The 22,794-nt window shown below is 43.8% G+C and overlaps 2 protein-coding genes across 2 annotated transcripts; one reads left to right on the forward strand and one right to left on the reverse strand.

The window, feature by feature from the left end:
• Positions 1–249: 249 nt before the first annotated feature.
• LOC110509997 (zinc finger protein-like 1) lies at positions 250–3,503 on the reverse strand. The gene is made up of 8 exons (XM_021591257.2): positions 3,224–3,503; positions 2,846–2,962; positions 2,618–2,729; positions 2,316–2,509; positions 1,980–2,055; positions 1,549–1,755; positions 1,196–1,319; positions 250–987 (listed from the first exon to the last, which is right to left on the reverse strand). The coding sequence occupies exons 2-8, from the start codon at positions 2,945–2,947 to the stop codon at positions 801–803; spliced, it is 1,002 nt and encodes a 333-aa protein (XP_021446932.1). The 5' UTR covers positions 2,948–2,962; positions 3,224–3,503; the 3' UTR covers positions 250–800.
• Positions 3,504–6,741: 3,238 nt separating this feature from the next.
• On the forward strand, positions 6,742–10,443 carry LOC110509998 (sororin-B). Its single transcript, XM_021591258.2, has 5 exons — positions 6,742–7,090; positions 7,544–7,611; positions 7,747–7,815; positions 7,932–8,432; positions 9,583–10,443. The coding sequence occupies exons 1-5, from the start codon at positions 7,057–7,059 to the stop codon at positions 9,661–9,663; spliced, it is 753 nt and encodes a 250-aa protein (XP_021446933.2). The 5' UTR covers positions 6,742–7,056; the 3' UTR covers positions 9,664–10,443.
• The last annotated feature ends 12,351 nt before the right edge of the window (positions 10,444–22,794 follow it).

Below are 22,794 nucleotides of genomic sequence, written 5' to 3' on the forward strand. Positions count from 1 at the left end.
CCGAATGCACTGTAATTATTTTAGAGGGCCCATCAACACACCTTTCATAACACTTCAAACTCAGGAGAAAGTAGATCACTCTATCAAAGTGTCTGAGCACAGGGGACTTGTGGATTTAAGACTGCATGTGCCATTTTAATGCTAAACCAAGACCAATGTCCAGTGGGTTAACCACTACTTGAATATCCTCACCGTATCTGTTGTACATTTTGTTTATCGACAAAATATGAACGTATATTGCATACAGAATGAGAATTGGTTAAACATTTATTCCAGTTCAACACAAAACACACTATCATCTCATTAAATTTATATATTTACAGACTCATTTAATCACCATACAATGTAGTATGTGAATGTCAGGCGTAGCATTCTTCCAATTCAACACAAACATCACTCTGTCAATTAACTTGAACAACTTATTGACGCCCCCTTCAAAAATACCTGTTTTAGCAGATGTTGCAAAAAGCCATGTGTCATAGAATACAGTATTTCTGTTGTGAAAATCTGTTTTCCCCATCACCATTCATTCCAACATTGCAATCTCATTTGATGTGGAGTGGGTCAAAATATATAAATTCATTGTACATATAGCTCTAAAAGCAACTGCCTATCCCAAAGAAGGAAGAAGGGTGTAAGGTTGCCATCATTTCCAGGACAAAATGCACCATCCCATCCTTTTTTCTTTCATGTCTGAGAGAGAGAGAAGGTATCTCTCTGCCTTTACTGGTCCCACCATCTTAGATGGCCTATATCGGCCCTATGTTCAACACTCACTAGGACTTGGAGGTGGGTGCTGGTCAGTTGTTGCCCACTCGGATGTTGGGGTTTAGTAGGGGGTCTAAGTTGGGGTCGGAGTCGGCTGAAGCACGGCCCAGTTTAGCCATAATGATGATCAAGGTAAAGAATCCCAGAACTCCAACCAGAAGGAGCATGAAGACCCTCTGCTTCCAGGACAGGCCTGTCCTCTTGGAACCTGCCCGGTTTCTGAGAAAACAAATTAATTTACACTTTCAGAGTTAAGAGAAATTGGAAAAAGGACTCGACCTTTGGAGACAGAGTAATAGATAATCGGATCTATAAAATGTAAGTCAAATACTGTTGTCCATATGTAAGGAGGTTTGCTAGGAAAGATGTACTTGCTGTGTAATAACAAAATGAAGCAAAACTTTAAATAACTAGTAACATTACTGACTTGAGAATCCGTGCAAACCAGCTGAGTGCTGGTCGTCGCCGGTACTTGTCGTCATCAAAGTCGATCTGTGTCACAGAGCTGTGTCCGGAGTCCCTAGTGTCATATATCTTCCTTGGGGATGATGCTGGAAGCAATAATTCTCATTAAATGAATACACCAAATATATGAGGATACAGCATACATTATACACTACATGAGGAATATCAGACGTGTCATCAAAAATGTCAGGAATTAGGATTAGAGTTGAGGCTAAGGATTGGATTAACGTATGGCATGACAACACTGTGTGTGGCTGGTAATGGTTAGGATTAAGATAGCTCCACTAAACCTGGGTACCATTCATAGTCCTTTACCTGTGTGTAGGGTGATGGTGTCACTGGTGGTTGCAGTGATCATGTTGACCAAAGAGTGTTGTTCATGAGCCACAATCTCCCCGTTGTTGTGGAGACTTCCATGATCTTCCTGAACTGTGTTTGGAACTGGAGTAGGGGCGAGGCTAGGGTGTGGTTGGGAGGCGTAGGAGTGGGTGGGGTAAGCTTCAGTAGGCTCCAATGCTGGTGCTAGCAGAGTAGGGGAGAAGGGAAGGCAAATGTTACAGTAAACTCCCAGATTCAAACAAACATTTCCAACATTCAGCTTAGCATATGTCATGACGCCCTGGATAAATAAAATAAAAAATCTGATAAATGGCATATATTATTATGTATTGCAACATTCAGTTGCAATACAGGCTCCCTTACTGTGGACCAATAAGGCAGTATCAACAGCAGAAACAATTACTTACCATCAAACGTGGACCAGTCAGCATAATCAGTGACATCCTGTGTGCTGTCTTGAATAGCTTTTACAGGTTCTTCAATCTTGCAGTGGAGAAACGATGTACCTGTTAGAGTTGAATTGTCACAGAATACCTATTTCATAATATTTGTGTCTTCTTTCTAAAAGAAACACTTGATTTATGGGGTCCTAAAAAGTGAATTATGTTTAAGCTCTGACATACAGTATTTTACACAAATATAATACACAACTGAATGTCAGCCAGCATTTGAACCAGTATCCCCCTTGTCACTATTCAATATCCCTGACTGCTAGTGTGACTCAGCCCACCCAAATTCCTCACCAGAGGTAGGCCTAGTCCAGCTCTGGCCCAGTTGACTAAGGACAACTGTTCCCTCAGCATGTCAGCTATTGGGCTGGCCAGGTTGGAGGGGGGGAATACTGGACCCTGGCAGCTGGGGCACTGGTATCCTGCAGGAGCAGTGTGTAGGGGCAACCGGGCTGCCAGGTGATGAAGACAGGCCCAGTGGAATACATCTTGGATAGAGAGAAAGAGCAATGAACCAGAGGGTTTGAGCAAATTCCATACAGCAGTAATATCAAGCAACAGCAATAAGGATCTATCCTAGATGTTGACATTCTTACCATAGCAGACCAATCTGACAGTATCCTGGGAGATCAGTGGGTTATTACACAGTCGACAGTTAGGGCTGTAATCACTATCCTGAAGCCACTGGAGGTAGGACTGCACTATACACTTGGGATCAGACAGGTAGAGAAAATAGCTTAGTTTAGTGGCAAACACAACTACTTTGTGGTCCATATTTAATTTAACATGACACATTGGGTACTTAGAGCTGCCCATCCACTGACCTTGTTGTGGTTGGAGACCAGGCAATGCTCACACACATTCACCCGATGTTCAAAGCAGAACAAGTTGGTCACCTTCCTCTTAGGACACTTGCACAGACCCATGGTCTGTCTGTCGTGCTGTAGACAAGTGATCACCAAAACAAGCTTCAGCAACGACATAACTAGTTAACGTTATAGCTATTAATTATGCAATAGTCTGATAACCAAGGCAAATCTACTCATGGTTCAAATGTAGTTTGATTATTACATATTGCATACATACACTACTTGTATGTATTGAAAATGTAGATTTATAGTTAGAGCTAACGTTAACGAAGCTAATTCACGAGCATCAGATGCGTTTCGGGTGGCTTTAGTTGTAAGTTAACTGAACCCTACCTGTCACACAAGTTTTCTCCTCGATGATTTATCGTTTGAAGGAAAAGGTGGTACAAATAACTAAAGCTAGATAATGCGAACGTTTTCAGAAGCGGACATTTTGCCACGTCTCTTCCGGCAGTCGCAGTATAATGATGTCACATAAACGTGGAACATATACCGTAATGTTTAGAAAGGATCCAGCTTTTATTAAAATTAAAAGTCAAAAGTTTATATTTTTTTGCATTTTAGCTAACCTTTTACCTAATTATCCTAACCGGCTACGTTAATTCTCCTAACCTGCTTCGAAAAATCAAATCCGACATTAAATTGACAAAAGGTGGAACCATTTTAGCCAGGGACCCACATTTTATACCAGCTGGTCCACGGGCAGGTTTTACAGTTTGAACTTAGGTTGTCATGTTACTATTGGTTTGGAGAGAGCTGATCATCAATTCTATTTTATTTTACATTAGAAAGAAACGTTGGCGCACTTAATGGGCGTGTCAGCCTCACCCACATTAAAGTTCGATTTATTTACTAATTCAAATCAAAATCAAATCAAATGTTATGTCACACGCGCCGAATCCAAAAAGTGTAGACCCTACAGTGAAATGCTTACTTGCAAGCCCTTATTAACCAACAATGCAGTTGTAATAAAATACAAAAAAAAGAGTATCAAATAAAAGTAACAAACAATTAAAGAGCAGCAGTAAAATAACAATAGTGGGGCTATATAAAGGGGGCACCGGTACAGAGCCACTGTGCGGGGGCACCGGTTAGTCGAGTTAATTGAGCTAATATAGATATTCAGGAGTCTTATGGCTTAGGGGTAGAAGCTGTTTAGAAGCCTCTTGGACCTAGACTTGGTGCTCCGGTACTGCTTGCTGTGCGATAGCAGAGAGAACAGTCTATGACTAGGGTTGCTGGAGTCTTCGACAATTTTTAGGGCCTTCCTCTGACTCCGTCTGGTATAGAGGTCCTGGATGGCAGGGAGCTTGGCCCCAGTGATGGTCGGAGGCCGAGCAGTTGCAATACCAGGCAGTGATGCAACCCGTCAGGATGCTCTCGATGATGCAGCTGTAGAACCTTTTGAGGTTCTGAGGACACATGTCAAATATTTTCAGTCTCCTGAGGGGTAATAGGTTTTGTCGTGCCCTCTTCACGCCAAGGAACTCTCAACCTGCACCACTGCAGCCCTCTCGATGAGAATGGGGGCGTGCTCAGTCCTTAATAAGGGTGTTGGAGTCGTGCATGGCCATGCAGTCATGAGTGAACTAGGAGTACAGGAGGGGACTGAGCATGCACCCATGAGGGGCCCCCGTGTTGAGGATCAGCGTGGCGGATGTGTTGTCATCTACCCTTACCACCTGGGGGTGGTCCATCTGGAAGTCCAGGATCCAGTTGCAGAGGGAGGTGTTTAGTCCCAGGGTCCTTAGCTTAGTGATGAGCTTTGAGGGCACTATGGTGTTGAATGCTGAGCTGCAGTCAATGAATAACATTCTCACATAGGTGTTCCTTTTGTCCAGGTGGGAAAGGGCAGTGTGGAGTGCAATAGAGATTGCATCATTTGTGGATCTGTTGGAGTGGTATGCAAATTAGAGTGGGTGACCAGCCTTTCAAAGCATTTCATGGCTACAGACGTGAGTGCCACGGGTCGGTAGTCATTTAGGCAGGTTACCTTAGTGTTCTTGGGCACAGGGACTATGGTGGTCTGTTTGAAACATGTTGGTATCACAGACTCAGTCAAGGAGAGGTTGAATATGTCAGTGAAGAAACTTGCCAGTTGGTGCGCATGCTCGGACTACATGTCCTTTTAATCTGTCTGGCCCTGCGGCCTTGTGAATGTTGACCTGTTTAAAGGTCTTACTCACATCAGCTGCGGCGAGCATGATCACACAGTTGTCCGGAACAGCTGATGCTCTCATGCATGTTTCAGTGTTACTTGCCTCGAAGCGAGCATAGAAGTTATTTAGCTCATCTGGTAGGCTTGTGTCACTGGGCAGCTCTCGGCTGTGCTTCCCTTTGTAGTCTGTAATAGTTTGCAAGCCCTGCCTCATTCAACTTGCTTCTAATTCTAATACACTCGCGTCTTTATCGTAGTTGATTTATTTAGATATAATCCCATCTGTATCATTAATTTAGTATCTATGCAGTGCTGAAGTAAAAGGTTCTGAAGAACACCTCCAAAAAGAAAGGCCAGGCTGTATCACAACCGGTCGTTATTGGGAGTCCCATAGAGTGGTGCTCAATTGGCCCAGTGTCATCCAGGTTTGGCCGGTGTAGGCCGTCATTGTAAATAAGAATTTGTTCTTAACTGACTTACCGAGTTAAATTTAAAAAATACATGTGATTTGGTAAGAATGCCCCCTCTACCTGTGACTGGCAGAACAGGTGTTGTATGTTGAGGATGAGGGCTGCAGTAAATATCTCAGATAGGGGGGAGTGAGGCCTAAGACAGTTTAATAAATAAGCATCAAGCAGTGGGTCTTGCGACTGGTATACAGAGATGACCAGTTTACAGAGGAGTATAGAGTGCAGGGATGTGTCCTATAAGGAGCATTGGTGGCAAATCTGATGGCCGAATGGAGAGCACCCTTACCTGCCGATCTATAAATTACGTCTCTGTAATCTAGCATAGGTAGGATAGTCATCTGAATCAGGGTTAGTTTGGCAGCTGGGGTGAAAGAGGAGCGATTATTATAGAGGAAACCAAGTCTAGATTTAACTTTAGCCTGCAGCTTTGATATGTGCTGAGAGAAGGACAGTGTACTGTCTAGCCATACTCCCAAGTACTTGTATGAGGTGACTACCTCAAGCTCTCTTAACCCTACCTCAAGCTCTAGTGTGTTAAAGGTCCCCAAAGCACACACATCCCTGGGTCTCTCCTCTTTTCAGTTCACTGCAGCTAGCGACTGGAACGAGCTGCAACAAACATTCAAACTGGACAGTTTTATCTCAATCTCTTCATTCAAGACTCAGTCATGGACACTCTTACTGACAGTTGTGTCTGCTTTGCATTATTTATTGTTGTCTGTGCCCAATAATGTGTGTACCATGTTTGTGCTGCTGCCATGTTGTGTTGCTACCATGTTGTTGTCATGTTGTGTTGCTACAGTACCATACTGTGTTGTCACATGTTGCTGCCATGCTCTGTTGTTGTTTTAGGTATCTATTTAGGTAGTGTTGTGTTTGGAGGATCTAAAATGGTGCCAGAAGAAATGGCAGCTGTTTTACGGGCGCCCAACCAATTGTGCTATTATGTGTTTTTTCACATTTTTTGCACTATTGGTTAGAGCCTGTAAGAAAGCATTTCACTGTACTACACCTGTTGTATTCACCGCACGTGACAAATAAACTTTGATTTGATTTGATTTGTTGTCTCTCTTTATCCTATACATTTTATTTAAGTTTATATTTTTAGTCCCCCCTGCAGGAGGCCTTTTGGTGGGCCGTCATTGTAAATGAGAATTTGTTCTTAACTGACTTGCCTAGTTAAATAAAGGTTAAATCAAATAAAAAAGAAAGATAAAAATAACGGACAGGAACTGCACTCCAATGTCACTTCCGGTACTTCCAGGCGGGGAATTTTGAAACTTTGAGGACTAACGAGTTAAATCAAAATGAACTGCTCTCAAGTTATTCAGTCGTAGTTTTGCATTAGTTATTTGTTGTTTAGTTAGCTTGTGTGATATGTATTTGCTAATTAATTAATAATTAGTTTTACTAATTTCTCAAGTCAGCTAGGTTGTCGATAGCTACTAGCCAGATAACGTTCATGTGTATTCTTGCTAGCTAATCACCCACCGAATTCGTGTATTAACGTTAGTAAATAAATTGGACAGACGGCAAGGATGAGCAACGAGACACATCAATCCTTTTTGGCTGGTCAGTATGTTTAATATTTTGTTCTTTATTTTTTAATTTAGAGAAGTGCTTCTGTTTATAGTAGTGCTTGTCTGTAATTAGCAGATGTGTGGTTCACTCCAATGGCGAGATTATTCTAAATCAGTCAAATTGTCAAATGGTGCCTATTGTGCAGACTCAGTTAGACAGTTACCTATATGCATCAATCTCAAATCAATGGCGAAGATGGACAGTACAATTATGGAAACAGATGGTCGTCTTCATATTGAGGCATACAGCTGGATCTTCACAACATCTCGACATTACTCCAAGTTTTTAGATAACAAAAAAAAAAGCTGTCAATTGACTATCAGTCAATGGACCAGTCAAGTCATGTTGCTAACTTAAGATCTCACATCATTGTTAGCTGTATAAAGGGAAGCCAATGAGCCAATATTGTTGATGGTTGGAACATTATTTGTCTTATCATACCAGATTCTACCAGCCAGCCACGAAGGAGGTCAGCGCGGTTGACCTCTCCAAATCAAAATGTCCCCAACTCAGTAAGTAGTACCTTTTGTCAGCACAACCAGTAACATTTCAATTTACCTTTTGATGTAGTCAAACTGCATCCTGCAAGCATCTTCAGTCTTGTCAGTGCTTTGTCTAAGTATATATAATGTTACTGTAATCCACAGGCTCCTACAGACACTGTGAAACGCAGCATCACTGTGAGGAAAATTGCACCCAGGAAAACACAATTCAATGTGAGTTGAAAGAACACATCAAATTCATTTACAGAATAAGCTGCATAGTTTTAATATGTTTGGTCCTGCTATTTCATATCAGCCCAGTCATATGTGCACAATTGCTTTTGTTTCAGGTACCCTCTGAGGACAACAAAGAAAATGAACAAAGATTGTCTGAAGGCAGTCTGAAGAAGGCCAACATTTCTATCCCAGGAACTGCCCAGGTTCCTCCACCAAAAGCCACCATGCTCTCCCCGATTTTGGCCCCCTCACCACCCTATCCCCAGGCTGCAGGGAACCCTGAGGACTCAGCATGGTCACAGAAGGTTCGTCGGTCCTACAGCCGCCTAAGCCTAGGGGACCGTTCGTTTGAGCATCCCCAAGGCCAGGACGTGTCCTCCCCATCTCTGCGTCGGGAGACCCTGTTTGGATTTGAGAAGCTTCAGACACCCCAGGTTTTCCGCAAGGTGGCGCAGTCCAGGGTGGGCTCTGAGGCCTCCAAGTCATTCTGTGGGGTCAGCTCCTTCACCCTGATAGAAGGGGACGACAGTGCTGCTCCTGAGCCAGATTTCAACATTCCTGGAGTTGCTGTGGTAAAGGAGAAGAGGAGGAGGAAGAAGGTTCCTCAAATAAAAGTAAGTGAGACCATAACTGTATCGCATTAGTGGATACCCACTCCTCTCAGGGCAGGTCTGACGGATTTGAATAGCAGAAGTGACTACGTAGGAGGTTAGGAGAACTTATGCAGCAGGTTAGTACAATTACGAATAGGGTTAGCTAAAATTGTCCACAACTTGAACATATCTAGCTATAACCACTCCTGCCTGAGAACAGTCTTGGTTTCCAATAATGTGATTCTGTGAGAACAGAGGGCATATGATACTACTGCGGTCACTGTTGACAACATTAATAAACAACTTAACCATAGTAGACTACAGTGTATATTCAATCTAATTTATTCATGAAGTCCTTCTTACATCAGCTGATGTCACAAAGTGCTGTACAGAAACCCAGCCTAAAACCCCAAACGGCAAGCAATGCAGATGTAGAAGCACGGTGGCTAGGAAAAATTCCCTAGAAAGGCCAGAACCTAGGAAGAAACCTAGAGAGGAACCAGGCTATGAGGGGTGGCCAGTCCTTTTCTGGCTGTGCCGGGTGGAGATTTTAACAACATGGCCAAGATGTTCAAATGTTCATAGATGACCAGCAGGGTCAAATAATAATAATCACTGTGATTATAGAGGAGTAAATGTCAGTTGGCTTTTCATAGCCGACCATTCAGTGTCTCTACCGCTCCTGCTGTCTCTAGAGAGTTGAAAACAGCAGGTCTGGGATATGTAGCACGTCCAGTGAACAGGTCAGCGTTCCATAGCCACAGGCAGAACAGTTGAAATTGGAGCAGCAGAATGACCAGGTGGACTGGGGACAGCAAGGAGACATCAGGCATGGTCCTAGACCTCAGGTCCTCCTAGAGAATTAGAGAGAGCATACTTAAATTCACACAGGACACCGGATAAAACAGAATAAATAATCCAGATGTAACAGACTGACCCTAGCCCCCCGACACACAAACTATTGCAGCATAAATACTGAAGGCTGAGACGGGAGGAGTTGGGAGACACTAAGGCACCTTCCGACGATACCCCCAAAGAGGGCCAAACACCATCAAGAAATGAAAAGTAACACTTATTGCTTGCTTAAACTATTTTCAAGATGGAGATGTGAAAGACCCTATAGCATATGTACCTTTGTGTTGATCTACTTTTCCATTTCCTTCCTACCCAGCTGGCAGAGTTGGACGACCTTGCTGCAAAGATGAATGCAGATTTTGAAGAGGCGGAAGGATTTGATTTGGTGGTGGAATAAACTCATAGGTCATCCTCAAAGACTTTGACATGTAACTAGAAATCCTTTTTGCCAAGATTGGAGAAAGTAAACTTTTTACACTTCTATGATTGCATTTCTAAGGTGATGAGGTGTGAAAGTAGTTGATATTTGCATAATTATGGCACCTATGGGAACAACAAACAGGATTAATTTACAATACAGATGTAGGCTTTTTCAATGTTCTAAATGTGAGATTGGTTTAAAAAGTGACTTAATACGAGTTGTGTAATCTTAAAACCAGTTTCTATCTTCACTGATGTTCCTGTCACTTTGATAGGTTGATATTTCTTTTATTTTTGAGATAACAACTTCATTAGGTCACAGGGACATTATCTTGTGTTGAAGAGCACCCTTTTATATTTTAAATCATTGTAAATTGGATTACAGACATCGGGTGTGTTTTAACTTGTAAGATTTATTTACAAAGCCTTTTCTGTGATGTTGAGATTACAGTTGTTTGTTTTTTACTTTGTTCTTTTCCTAAGTGTTAGAATTTGGCACAGAAGATGTCCAAACTAAGAATCTTTATCATGGCAGATTGTCATGTCCTACTATGATTTCAGAACTTGTGTTTTTGGATTTGATTGAAGCCTGCATGTCATGCATTCCCTTGTCACATTTGTTCTCTAGAGGGTGCTCTCACCCTCTCATTGTGGAAGCCATCACTGTTTTTACATATAAAATATTAGTTTAAATGTAATTATTTATTCCTCTTATATACAGTTGCAGTTGGAAGTTTATATACACCTTAGCCAAATACATTTAAACTCAGTTTTTCACAATTCCTGACATTTAATCCTAGTAAAAAAAATCCCTGTCTTGGGGCAGTTAGGATCACCACTTTATTTTAAGAATGTAAAATGTCAGAATAACAGTAGAGAATGATTTATTTAAGCTTTTAGAATTGTGGCCCATTCCTCCTGACAGAGCTGGTGTAACTGAGTCAGTTTTGTAGGCCTCCTTGCTCGCACACGCTTTTTCAGTTCTGCCCACAAATGTTCTATTCGATTGAGGTCAGGGCTTTGTGATGGCTACTCCAATACCTTGACTTTGTTGTCCTTAAGCCATTTTTCCACAACTTTGGAAGTATGCTTGGGGTCATTGTCCATTTGGAAGACCCATTTGTGACCAAGCTATAACTTCCTGACTGATGTCTTGATATGTTGCATCAATATATCCACATAATTTTCCTCCCTCATGATGCCATCTATTTTGTGAAGTGCACCAGTCCCTCCTGCAGCAAAGCAACCCCATAACATGATGCTGCCACCCCCGTGCTTCACGGTTGGGATGGTGTTCTTCAGCTTGCAAGTCTCCCCCTTTTTTCCTCCAAACATAGTTCTATTTTTGTTTCATCAGACCAGAGGACATTTCTCCAAAAAGTACGAGCTTTGTCCCCATGTGCAGTTGCAAACCGTAGTCTGCCTTTTCTATGGTGGTTTTGGAGCAGTGGCTTCCTTGCTGAGCGGCCTTTCAGGTTATGTCAATATAGGACTCGTTTTACTGTGGATATAGATACTTTTGTGCCTGATTCCTCCAGCATCTTCACAAGGTTGTTCTGTTGTTCTGGGATTGATTTGCACTTTTCGCACACAAAAGTACTTTCATCTCTAGGAGACAGAACGTGTCTCCTTCCTGAGCGGTATGAAGGCTGCGTGGTCCCATGGTGTTTGTACAGATGAACGTGGTACCTTCAGGCGTTTGGAAATTGCTGCCAAGGGTGAACCAGACTTGTGGAGGTCTACACATCTTTTTCTGAGTTTGACTGAAATTTCTTTTGATTTTCCCATGATGTCAAGCAAAGACGCACTGAGTTTGAAGGTAGGCCTTGAAATACATCCACAGGTACACCTCCAATTGACTCAAATTATGTCAATTAGCCCATCAGAAGCTTCTAAAGCCATGACATTTTCTGTAAGTTTCCAAGCTGTTTAAAGGCACATTTAACATAGTGTGTACATTTAAGACCCACTGGAATTGTGATACAGTGAAATAATCTGTAAACAATTGTTGGAAAAATTACTTGTGTCATGCACAAAGTAGATGTCCTAACCGACTTGCCAAAACTATAGTTTGGCCAGCAGCATACCACCCTGCATACCACTGCTGGCTTGCTTCTGAAGCTAAGCAGGGTTGGTCCTGCTCGGTCCCTGGATGGGAGACCAGATGCTGCTGGAATTGGTGTTGGAGGGCCAGTAGGAGGCACTCTTTCCTCTGGTCTAAAAAAAATATTCCAATGCCCCAGGGCAGTGATTGACACTGCCCTGTGTAGGGTGCCGTCTTTCGGGTGGGATGTTAAACGGGTGTCCGGACTCTGAGGTCATTAAAGATCCCATGGCACTTATCGTGAGAGTAGGGGTGTGTCCTGGCTAAATTCCCAATCTGGCCCTCAAACTATCATGATTTGATTTGATGGTCACCTAATAATCCCTAGTTTACAATTGGCTCATTCATCCCCCCTCTTCTCCCCTGTAACTATTCCCCAGGTCGTTGCTGCAAATGAGAATGTGTTCTCAGTCAACTTACCTGGTAAAATAATGGATTCAAATAAAAAATAGTTTGTTAACAAGAAATTTGTGGAGTGGTTGAAAAATGAGTTTTAATGACACCAATGTAAACTTCCGACTTCAACTGTATGATGGTTTAGATTTGAGTGATTTAAGACTTTATCTGATCAAATTTATTATCAGATTTAACACTTCTTATTGGCTGTCTTCTCCATGACTGACTCCAGTATATTGAATTTTTGTTGTTGTACTTATAGTGGTTGCTTTTTTGTAAATTTCTGTTTCATGAATATAATAAATAGTTTGAGCTATATTCTGTCTAGTAATGGTTGTACGAAACACACTGAGTTGTAGATGTTGTGTCCTTTTGTATGGGTTTGGTATTAAGGTAATTCATGTTTCTTTAAACATACGTTTTGAAGGAACATTTTACCAGGCCAGTGATCCTGAATGTCAATTTGTTTATATTAAGTATCAATGTTCTAGGTCTCTGAAAAAAGATTGTCCTTAGAATTTAAGGAGTCACTTGATTTCTGAGTTATCTAACCTATATTTGGGTTGGGTCTCACATTAGCCCCACACTGCTTTGTCCTTCCCTTCTCTTTGCTGGAGGGTCTCAATGCAGTACTGCCATTGATTGTGAGTGGAGGGCTGTGCTGTATCACACAATTGGCAATCGATTCGGGGAAAGGGGCTGCGGGCGATGGACAACTACAGACAATAGGATTGTATTGCTATAACCTCAGAGCTAGAAATGAATTAAAATGAATGTCTATATAACTGGTGTCAAACATCCCGAAAGCACTTGTGTCCCTCTGTACCTACCAACTGTCAGGGTCTAGTGATATGGTAATTGAATGTGATCATTAATTGCAAACAATCATGTTTCTTGGTATGTGGTTGCTTAACATGCTATTGTAATTCAATGGGGTTCTCAACGCTTTCCTTAATTTTCGTTGTCATGATGTCTTTTGCAGTGATACAATTAGGGACAGGCAGGTCAATAGCAAGCTGGACATTAATAAACCAGTCAATCTCCTAAACACTGGAATCCAAACAGTTGAATTGTATACATAACTTAAGGGCAACTTTATTTGAGAAAATGCACAGACAACATTTTGGTTTCAGTCTAAACTTCCTTGACATGAACATAACAATAATGAATTCTTGAATATTGTTATTGAGTAAACTAAGCTTGTTGCACAAATAGGTATTTTAAAAAAATGTTATGAACATTGCCCATACCATGTCATTTGAATAGAGTAGCTGACCAATGTTTAATTTTATCGGGCGTGATAAAAATAGAAAAAGAGCACGTGTTTTGTCTATGCAGTAGTTTTCACATGAGATTTGAAAAATCGCTTTAGGCTAGTGGATGGGTGCAAAGGATTTATTGATGTTTCATGCATGCTCCACCGCAATTGGAAAATTGTTACATCAGATGGAGGGTGCAAGCAGAATCCTGGTACAAAACATCAATGAGCATCTCAACCTGTGTCATTCTTATGGGTCCTCTGACAGAGTATGTGCTAGCACTCACTGCTTATGTGGTTTAGGATATCAGAATTAATGATTAAGATCAAGTTAATTGAGTTAAGTTGACTATATATGCTTCTTGACTTAGACAGATAAGGATTCTTGAATTACTGGCACGTTTAAAACATTTCACACCATGTTTTAGGTAAGTCTGACTGTGATTTGAGATTGATGGTATTTGCTGATATACTATGTTTGTGTTGACTTAAAGTATTTCAAGAATAACTTAACAGATGTTAATAGTTTTGTGGTTTTGTGGTTAATGGCCTGTTTTAAGTTAGCATAACTATTATACCCTTATGAAAGTGCTCAGTTAAATTAGCTCACAGAAAATGTATTCAGCATGTAGTAATGTCCTAACTTTGCTATAATTCTGTTATTTTTCCAAATAGTTGAGCTATGGTTCAGAAAATATATTTGAATCATCAGAAAGTATCAAGGAAATAACACAGGAAGAGGAATAGTTGCAGACCGCACAGCAGGGAAAAGATTGTCCCTGCACCCAGGGACTACCACACAAAAGCAGTGGAGGAGGACTTGGGTTTGGGGAAGCAGCAGGGGATGGAGAAGTACTTCACTCCCGTGCAGCATAAGCAGGGGACCAGGAGCCACAGGCACAGCAGGCCCCACCTCCATGACCATCACGAGAGGGACCACAAGCATTGCAAGATTGCTGACCAAAAAACTGATCACCACAAACACCATCTCCGCCATCACCACAACCATGATTATCATCACCATCCTCATCACCAGCACGAGCTAGATTGGTCAAAGGATCACAATTGTCATGGGTATGTTTGATTAAATTAGTTTATTAGTTCACCAATTTCTGAAATCTTGGATGGAATTTCTTGTTTTTATATTCAACATTTTGGAAATTGTACATATTTTGAGAAATATTCAGATGTGACAAAATTATCTTGGCCTAGTTTAATAACCAGCCCTGCGTTATTGTAAAACGTGTAACTCACAGGAGGTTGGTGGCACCTTAATTGGGGAGGACAGAATTGTTGTAATGGCTGGAGCGGAATAAGTGAAAAGGTGTCAAATACATCAAACACATGGTTTCCATGTTCCATGCATTATTATGAGCTGTCCTCCCCTCAGCAGCCTCCACTGGTGTAACTGAGCCCTAAGAGTATGGTCTCTGAACGCTGCTGTCATCCTGTTCTCCTCTTGCAGTAACAACCATTCAACATCAGAGGGCAACATTGTCTGCAACCATGGCCACAACAATCACCCTCACCACCACAATGAGAAATCACACCACTCTCCCCCTGGCCATCCTCATCACCAACACCAACCGCATCACCATGCTACAGATGTGACCTCCCACCCTCAGGTTGCAGCAACTTCCTCCAGCTCCACCTCTGGTTCCTCATCATCATCTTTCTCATCTTCCTTCTCTTCCTTAACATCCTCCTCTTCCTCCTCGTCATCCTCTGGCTCTTCATCCACCTGGTCCTCTCAGACCACTATAAATGAGTCTGTGAAGGATTACAAACATCCACTGCAGAACCCCAAGTGCTCACAGTCCTGCACTGAAATCTCTGAGGGGAGGAAGGCCTATGATGAAGAGGAAGATGAGACATCTCCTTTGATAGATGATGAAGGCTATCTCCACAAGTCCCCAAGCCAGGAAAGGAGCCTGAAAGGAAAAAAGAAAAAGAAAGCTGTGTCCTCTCATCTGACCCCTGCCAAGATCACCCTGAAGAAGCAGGAGAGTGCTAAATTGGTAGGAATGGCTGGCAAAGTCCGCAAGGCAAAGTCAATGGAGGCACTGTCCCATTGTGAGGACAGGAATGGAGATGCAGATACCATTGTAGATCAGGAGGAGTTGTGGAAAAGCAAGGAGGTAGCCAATAAGAACTTAGTGAAGGACAAGCTGAAGTTCTCTGCCTTTCTGAATGAGATCACCAGGCAGGTGCTCAGCCCATACAGACTCACCTCTCTTGGAGTCACAGCTGCTCACAGGCCTAGTAGCCCAGGACAAGCCTCCCTGAGGTTCCCCAAGGTGGAACGCACAGGGGAGCAGAGTCAAAGACAGAAGAGTAGGCCTGGCAGTGCAAGCTCTACGACAGTTAGTGTTCACTCCCATATCAGTAGGCATTCCCATTCCAGGAAGCACTCTCATTCCATCAAGCACTCTCGCTCCCATCTCGGCGCAAACCAGCATCACCAACACCATTGCCACCATCAGCCTGCAAGAGACATACACCACAGTCCTAGCAGCCACGCCGATGACAGCAGTAGCCCAGGAAATAGCCCCTCATCAAGACATCACTCCCGTTCTTCAACACCACACCATCATAACCAGCATCTCTCCCATTCTCAATCTCACCACCATCACAGAGGTCTTCAAAGTCCATCTCATCACCATGGAGACCACCAAAGCCCAAAGCATCACCATGGAGACCACCACAGCCCCACTCATCCCCATCACCATGGACACCACCACAGACAAATTCATCCCCATGGAGACCACCACAGCCCAAGCCACTCCCGTGATCATGGGGACCTTCACAGCCCCAGTCATCCCCATCTCCATGGAGGCCAACACAGCCCAACTCATCCCCATGGAGACCTCCACAACCCCAGTCATCCCCATCATCATGGAGATCTCCACAGATCCAGTCATCTCCATCACCATGGAGACCACCACAGCTCAACCCATCACCATCCCCATGGAGATCACCACAGCCAAACTCATCCCCATGGAGACCACCACAGCCCAACTCATCCCCATCACCATGGAGACCACCACAACCCAACTCATTCCCATCATTATGGAGACCACCACAGCCCAACTCATCCCCATCACCATGGAGGCCACCACAGCCCAACCCATCACCATGGAGACCACCACAGCCCAACTAATCCCAATCACCAAGGATACCACCACAGCCCAAATCATCACCATGGAGACCACCACAACCCAACTCATCCCCATCACCATGGAGACCACAACAGCCCAACTCATCACCATGGAGACCACAACAGCCCAACTCATCCCCATCACCATGGAGACCACCACAGCCCAACTCAATCCTATCACCATGGAAACCAACACAGACAAATTCATCCCCATGGAGTCCACCACAGCCCAACTCACCCCTATCACCATGGAGACCATCATAGCCCAACTCACCCCCATCACCATGGAGACCTTCACAGCCAAACACTTTCCCATCACCATGGAGATCATCACAGCCCTGGTCATCACCATGGAGACCACCACAGCCCAACTCATCCCCATCACAATGGAGACCACCATGGCCCAACTCATCCCCGTCACCATGGAGACCACCACGGCCCCACTCATTCCCATCACCATGGAGACCACCACAGCCCCACTCATTCCCATCACCATGGAGACCACCACAGCCCCACTCATCCCCATCACCATGGAGACCACCACAGCCCAAGCCATTCTCATCACCATGGAGACCACCACAGCCCAACCCATCACCATCACCATGGAGACCACCACAGCCCAACTCATCACCATTCCCATGGAGACCACCACAGCCAAACTCATCCCCAACACCATGGAGACCACCACAACCCAACTCATCACCATGGAGAATATCACAGCCCAACACTTTCCCATCACCATGGAGACCGTCACAGCCCAAGTCATTCCGATCACCATGAAGGTCACCACAGCACAATTCATCACCATCACCATGGAGACCACCACAGCCCAACCCATCACCATTCCCATGGAGACCACCACAGCCAAACCCATCCCCAACATCATGGAGACCACCAAAACCCAACTCACCCCCATCAGCATGGAGACCACCACAGCCCAAGTCATTCCGATCACCATGAAGCTCACCACAGCCCAACCCATCACCATTCCCATGGAGACCACCACAGCCAAACTCATCCCCAAAACCATGGACACCACCAAAACCCAACTCACCACCATCACCATGGAGACCACCACAGCCCAACTCATCCCCATCACCATGGAGACCACCACAGCCCAACTCATCACCATGGACACCACCACAGCCCAACTCATCACCATGGACACCACCACAGCCCAACTCATCACCATAGACACCACCACAGCCCAACTCATCCCCATCACCATGGACACCACCACAATCCTCTCCACCCAGATTCACACCATCACCACGGCTCCCATCCAGAATCTCTCCATCACCACAGATCCCATCCAGAATCTCTCCATCACCACAGATCTCATCCAGATTCTCTCTATCACCACGACTCCCATACAGAATCTCACGATCACCGCAGCTCACATCCAGAATCTCTCCATCACCAGGGCTCCCATCCAGAATCTCTCCACCACCGCGGCTCCCATCCAGAATCTCTCCATCACCGCGGCTCCCATCCAGAATCTCTCCATCCCCAGGGCTCCCATCCAGAATCTCTCCACCACCGCGGCTCCCATCCAGAATCTCTCCATCACCAGGGCTCCCATCCAGAATCTCTCCATCACCGCGGCTCCCATCCAGAATCCCTCCATCACCGCGGCTCCCATCCAGAATCTCTCCATCACCAGGACTCCCATCCAGAATCTCTCCATCACCATGGCTCCCATCCAAAATCTCTCCATCACCATGGCTCCCATACAGAATCTCACGATCCCCAAGGCTCCCATCCAGAATCTCTCCATCACCGAGACTCTAATCCAGAATCTCATGATCCCCATGGCTCCCATCCAGAATCTCACAATCCCCATGGCTCCCATCCAGAATCACACGATCCCCATGGCTCCCATCCAGAATCACACGATCCCCATGGCTCCCATCCAGAATGTCACGATCCCCATGGCTCCCATCCAGAATCTCACGATCCCCATGGCTCCCATACAGAATCTCACAATCCCCATGGCTCGTATTCAGAATCTCACGATCCCCATGGCTCCCATACAGAATCTCACAATCCCCATGGCTCGTATTCAGAATCTCACAATCCCCATGGCTCGCATACAGAATCTTTCCAACACCATGGCTCGCATACAGAATCTCTCCATCACCACCATAGTTCCCACCAAGATTCCCACCACCACCTCTCTCATTCAGAATCTCAACATTCACACTCCCATTCTGAACCCCATCACATTTCTACCAACCCAGAATCTCATCATCACCACCATCCTTCCAATTCTGAATCTCACCAACATCCCTCACCTGCAGACACACAGTACCACCATCAGCACCATGACGGTCACCACAGCCCATCAAGCCATTCTAAGGAGCACTTTCCTGTCAGTGCATCGGCTACAGAGCTGGAGTCATTGTCCCATTCCAGCAAGTCTGGTTATTCCAGGAATACCAGCAGCCCCATGAGTCAGGACGAGCGGCAGACGGGCTACAGCGGCTCAACTACCTCTTTACATAAAGTATGACATTGCTCCGGGGGTTGGGTTTATCACTATCGCTAGTTATGTCAAGCATTATCTACAGTATACTGTATATTTATTGACCATTTTGTACCGCTGAACATGTTTTACATTCTTAATTAAGCAATTATGTAAGAATGTTCCACTCATTTGTTTTCCATCGATTGTGGAATTAAACATCCAGGCTCCTTCCTAACTACGTAATCATGGATGACACATGGAAAAAGTGATCACATGCAAACTCATGCACATCAAATTACCACACAATGTGTTATCAATGTCTATTAACTAGAAGCTGCAGAATCAATTTCTATTTCTGAAATGCATGTTGTGGACGACTGTAAATACTTTTTTGTTTTGTCCTTCCCATACAGGAAGCATCTAAGGTTAATCGAATAATGTGAGTTTGATTTTGTTTAATTTGATCTCCGTCTTATTGTTTATTGGGGGAATCATTTTAATTGATAAAATAAAGTTTAAAAAAAACTTATTTTCTTGACGATACACATTATTATCTAACTGAGCACTAAACCCCTCCCCCTCCGCTCTCCTACTTCATTCAGGAAGCTTCAGGAGCAAAATGTGGATCTGCACCACAGTTTGTGCCAGACTGTCGTGCGAATGGAGTGCATGGGAACCGAATTTAAGAGCAGTCACCAGCTCCTTGAGTCAGAACTACAGAACACTTGTGTCGAGCTGAGCAACCTCCTGGACAAATTCAAAAGGTCATGGGTGTGATGAGACATTGGGATGGGTACCTCTAGCATTATGAGGGGGTTCAGAGAGGAGTGGTAGTTCCAATCCATTTTATTTGTCTTTTACAGGGACTCGTTCAAAAGTTTAGAAAAATTCAAATCAGCATTCATTTTGAGTTAATATGCATGACATTGTCAAGCTTAGATAGTGCTATTATTGTACCTCTTACAGTCCTTATGTATCTCTCTCCCACTTCAGACTTACAGATAACAACTCCTACACTCAACAGACCAACAATCTCCTGGAGCAGAAGCTTCATTCAGTGGTGAGGCACCAGAAGATCAAAAGCTCATTTTGCATACAAGTATACATTAGATAAGTCAATAGAAGGAATTTTGTTCACATATCTGGAAAATTGTATCACCATTTTCATCATGTTTATGTTTGTTCTGTCTTATGTGTGTGGTCTGTCAGGCTCAGAGTATGGACGGGGAGCATGAGCATTTGAACCAGCGGATCACATCCCTGACAGATCAGCTGTCCTCAGCCAAGAACACCATCCACAGCATGGAGACTATTAACGTGAGAACTCCTGATGAACAGATCTAGCCGAGACAAAAAGACAACCTAAAACGTGCGCAAAACCAGCCCATAGAGGCCAAGTACAGAAAAAATACTACTAGTACAGGCCCTGAAACAAATTCACCTGACCTCTATGATCGCCTGACCCTCAAGCCCCAACCTAGGAATGCATATTGCAATAAAAATCAGCTATAGTGCATGGTATGCACTTACACAATGTAGCAAATTGTAACTATGTTCCTCTTTGTATAGTATAAAATGTCTCCTACCTTTCACCATCCAAATCTCCCTTTAGTTTGACCTTCTGTTTATTCATCATGCCCATTTTAGTTGAGAGTAAAACCACCAATAGAAACCATTGTTTTTGCTTCGAGCTGCATGTAGTTAATAAATGTTGTTTTACATAACCCATTGTTTCTAAAAAAAAAACATTGTTAAGAAGCTATGAGTTGTCTTTTAGTTTAGATTTTTTTTTCTTGATGTATAATTGTGCGTTGTTCTTTGTCAACAACATGCCTGTATTCTGTTCTGTGTTTTTAACTTTTGACCATGATTGACGAATCGATTGATTACTCCTTCACCCCTTAGGTAACATCATTGCTGCAGGAAGCCTTCGACCAACATTTCCACCGAGATGATTCTGTCAATCAATTAAATCTCCCTGCTGCGCCACCACCGGTCCAGTTCATGGACAGTCATCATTATGGAAAGGTCACCGCCACAGGGGAGGACCTATCGCTGGGAACATTGCCAGAAGAGGAGGAATCTGATTGGTCGGAAATGGGGGATGAGGCTCCAAAATGTGTTCTGAGGTCAGGGGGAGATCATCATGGTGGTACAGCGTTTCAACCGTGGAGACAAGAGCGTATTAGCTGGGCAGGGCAGGGAGAAGGAGAGACAGGGAGTGAGGAGATTGTCAGACAAAACCCTCCCCGCTCCCAGCAGGTCCCCCATCTCCATGTTACCATTCGCTCTGAGACCTTACCAGCCCCCAGAGATGGTGTCACCCTCACCACCATTTTCAAGAGCTCAGCTGATGGCCCAACAGAGGATGTGTACAGGGCCACTGCAAGCCGCAAACTAGGCTCTCCCATCCGCATCCTGTCAGCCAGTCTGGATGAGATCCCCTCCTGTAGGGGGAAGAATCAAAGACAGGAGGAGCAACATGGCCAGCTGAAGGGCACAGAGGCCATGATGGACCTCCACCAACCAGAGGATGGTACCATGGATGACTCAGAAGATGAGATCATCCGTAACTGGAGGACAAGGAGCGGGGACATGGGTGATGATGGCGGTGTGGATACCACGGAGGCAGATCCTGGCAGCAGTCTGGAAAACTTGCAGTCGGCCCAAAATATGCTCAACCACTTCATCTGCCAGCTGCAGCCCAGCGAGGGGGAGGACATGGGATACCGGACAAAGTGCTGAATGGGGAAAGAACACAGCTGTGACACCTGATCTCTTCACAGAGACACAGATGTTGACTGGGTTGGTGCATAGTTGTTTAAGTAATTAAACTTAAGAGTGACTTTTGTTACATTTGATATTCATAATTCATCTATGAGTATGTTGTATTTTAAACATAAAGCAACATAATTGGTCTTTATAACCAATTAAATAATAATAATTTAAATTATAATTCAATTATTTAAATCTGATTAGAAATTTTCCAGGCCTAAATATTATTCAAAATTTAAAAAACAGCCAGCAACAAGTAAGAAAGAAACTAAAATATTATTTTTGTTCTGCACCTGAAGCTATTAAGGCAAGCGGCCCAAGTTGGAGATCGAGGATCCCCAGTTCCACGTTTTGATATTTATGATATATTTCTCTATTCATAGTCAAAAACATGTCCTGGTGTGTTTTTTGTTGTTGTTACGCTTTGCAGGGAATGGCTTTGATGTCCTCCAGAGGTAACATCAAACAAAAATCACGTCACTTTGATATCTCCTGTTCTCGGGTGCGATCTCTCCGGGAAACACTGTCCAGGCCTCCCTCCCGTCTCATCATAGCAGAGCACCGAGAACTTCACAGCCCAGCGCTTTCCCATCACCATGGAGACCCCGGCCAAATCTCGCCCATTCCACTGATTTATAGAAAATAGATCCTTTCAGAACCTCTTGTGCATAATTCATTATAGTGGTTGGTGTGTGTCTTTCTCTCGGTGCGTGCATGTTAGATAAGACGACAAGTGTTTCACAGAATATAGGTCCTTAGGTAAGATTTAAGGCATGTACATAGATATACTTTGTTTGTCCTCATAAATTAATTCCTCTGCAGACAGACATAATGCAAGGTCTAGTTTGGACAATGTATACCATCAAATATTTACTACAAATAGTATCCGTTGGACGTCACGGTGGATTGGAAACAAGCTTTCTTAAGTTTTAGTTAATGGTGATAAAATGA

This window comes from Oncorhynchus mykiss, chromosome Y (genome assembly GCF_013265735.2).
Source record: "Oncorhynchus mykiss isolate Arlee chromosome Y, USDA_OmykA_1.1, whole genome shotgun sequence".
Taxonomy (NCBI): domain Eukaryota; kingdom Metazoa; phylum Chordata; class Actinopteri; order Salmoniformes; family Salmonidae; genus Oncorhynchus; species Oncorhynchus mykiss.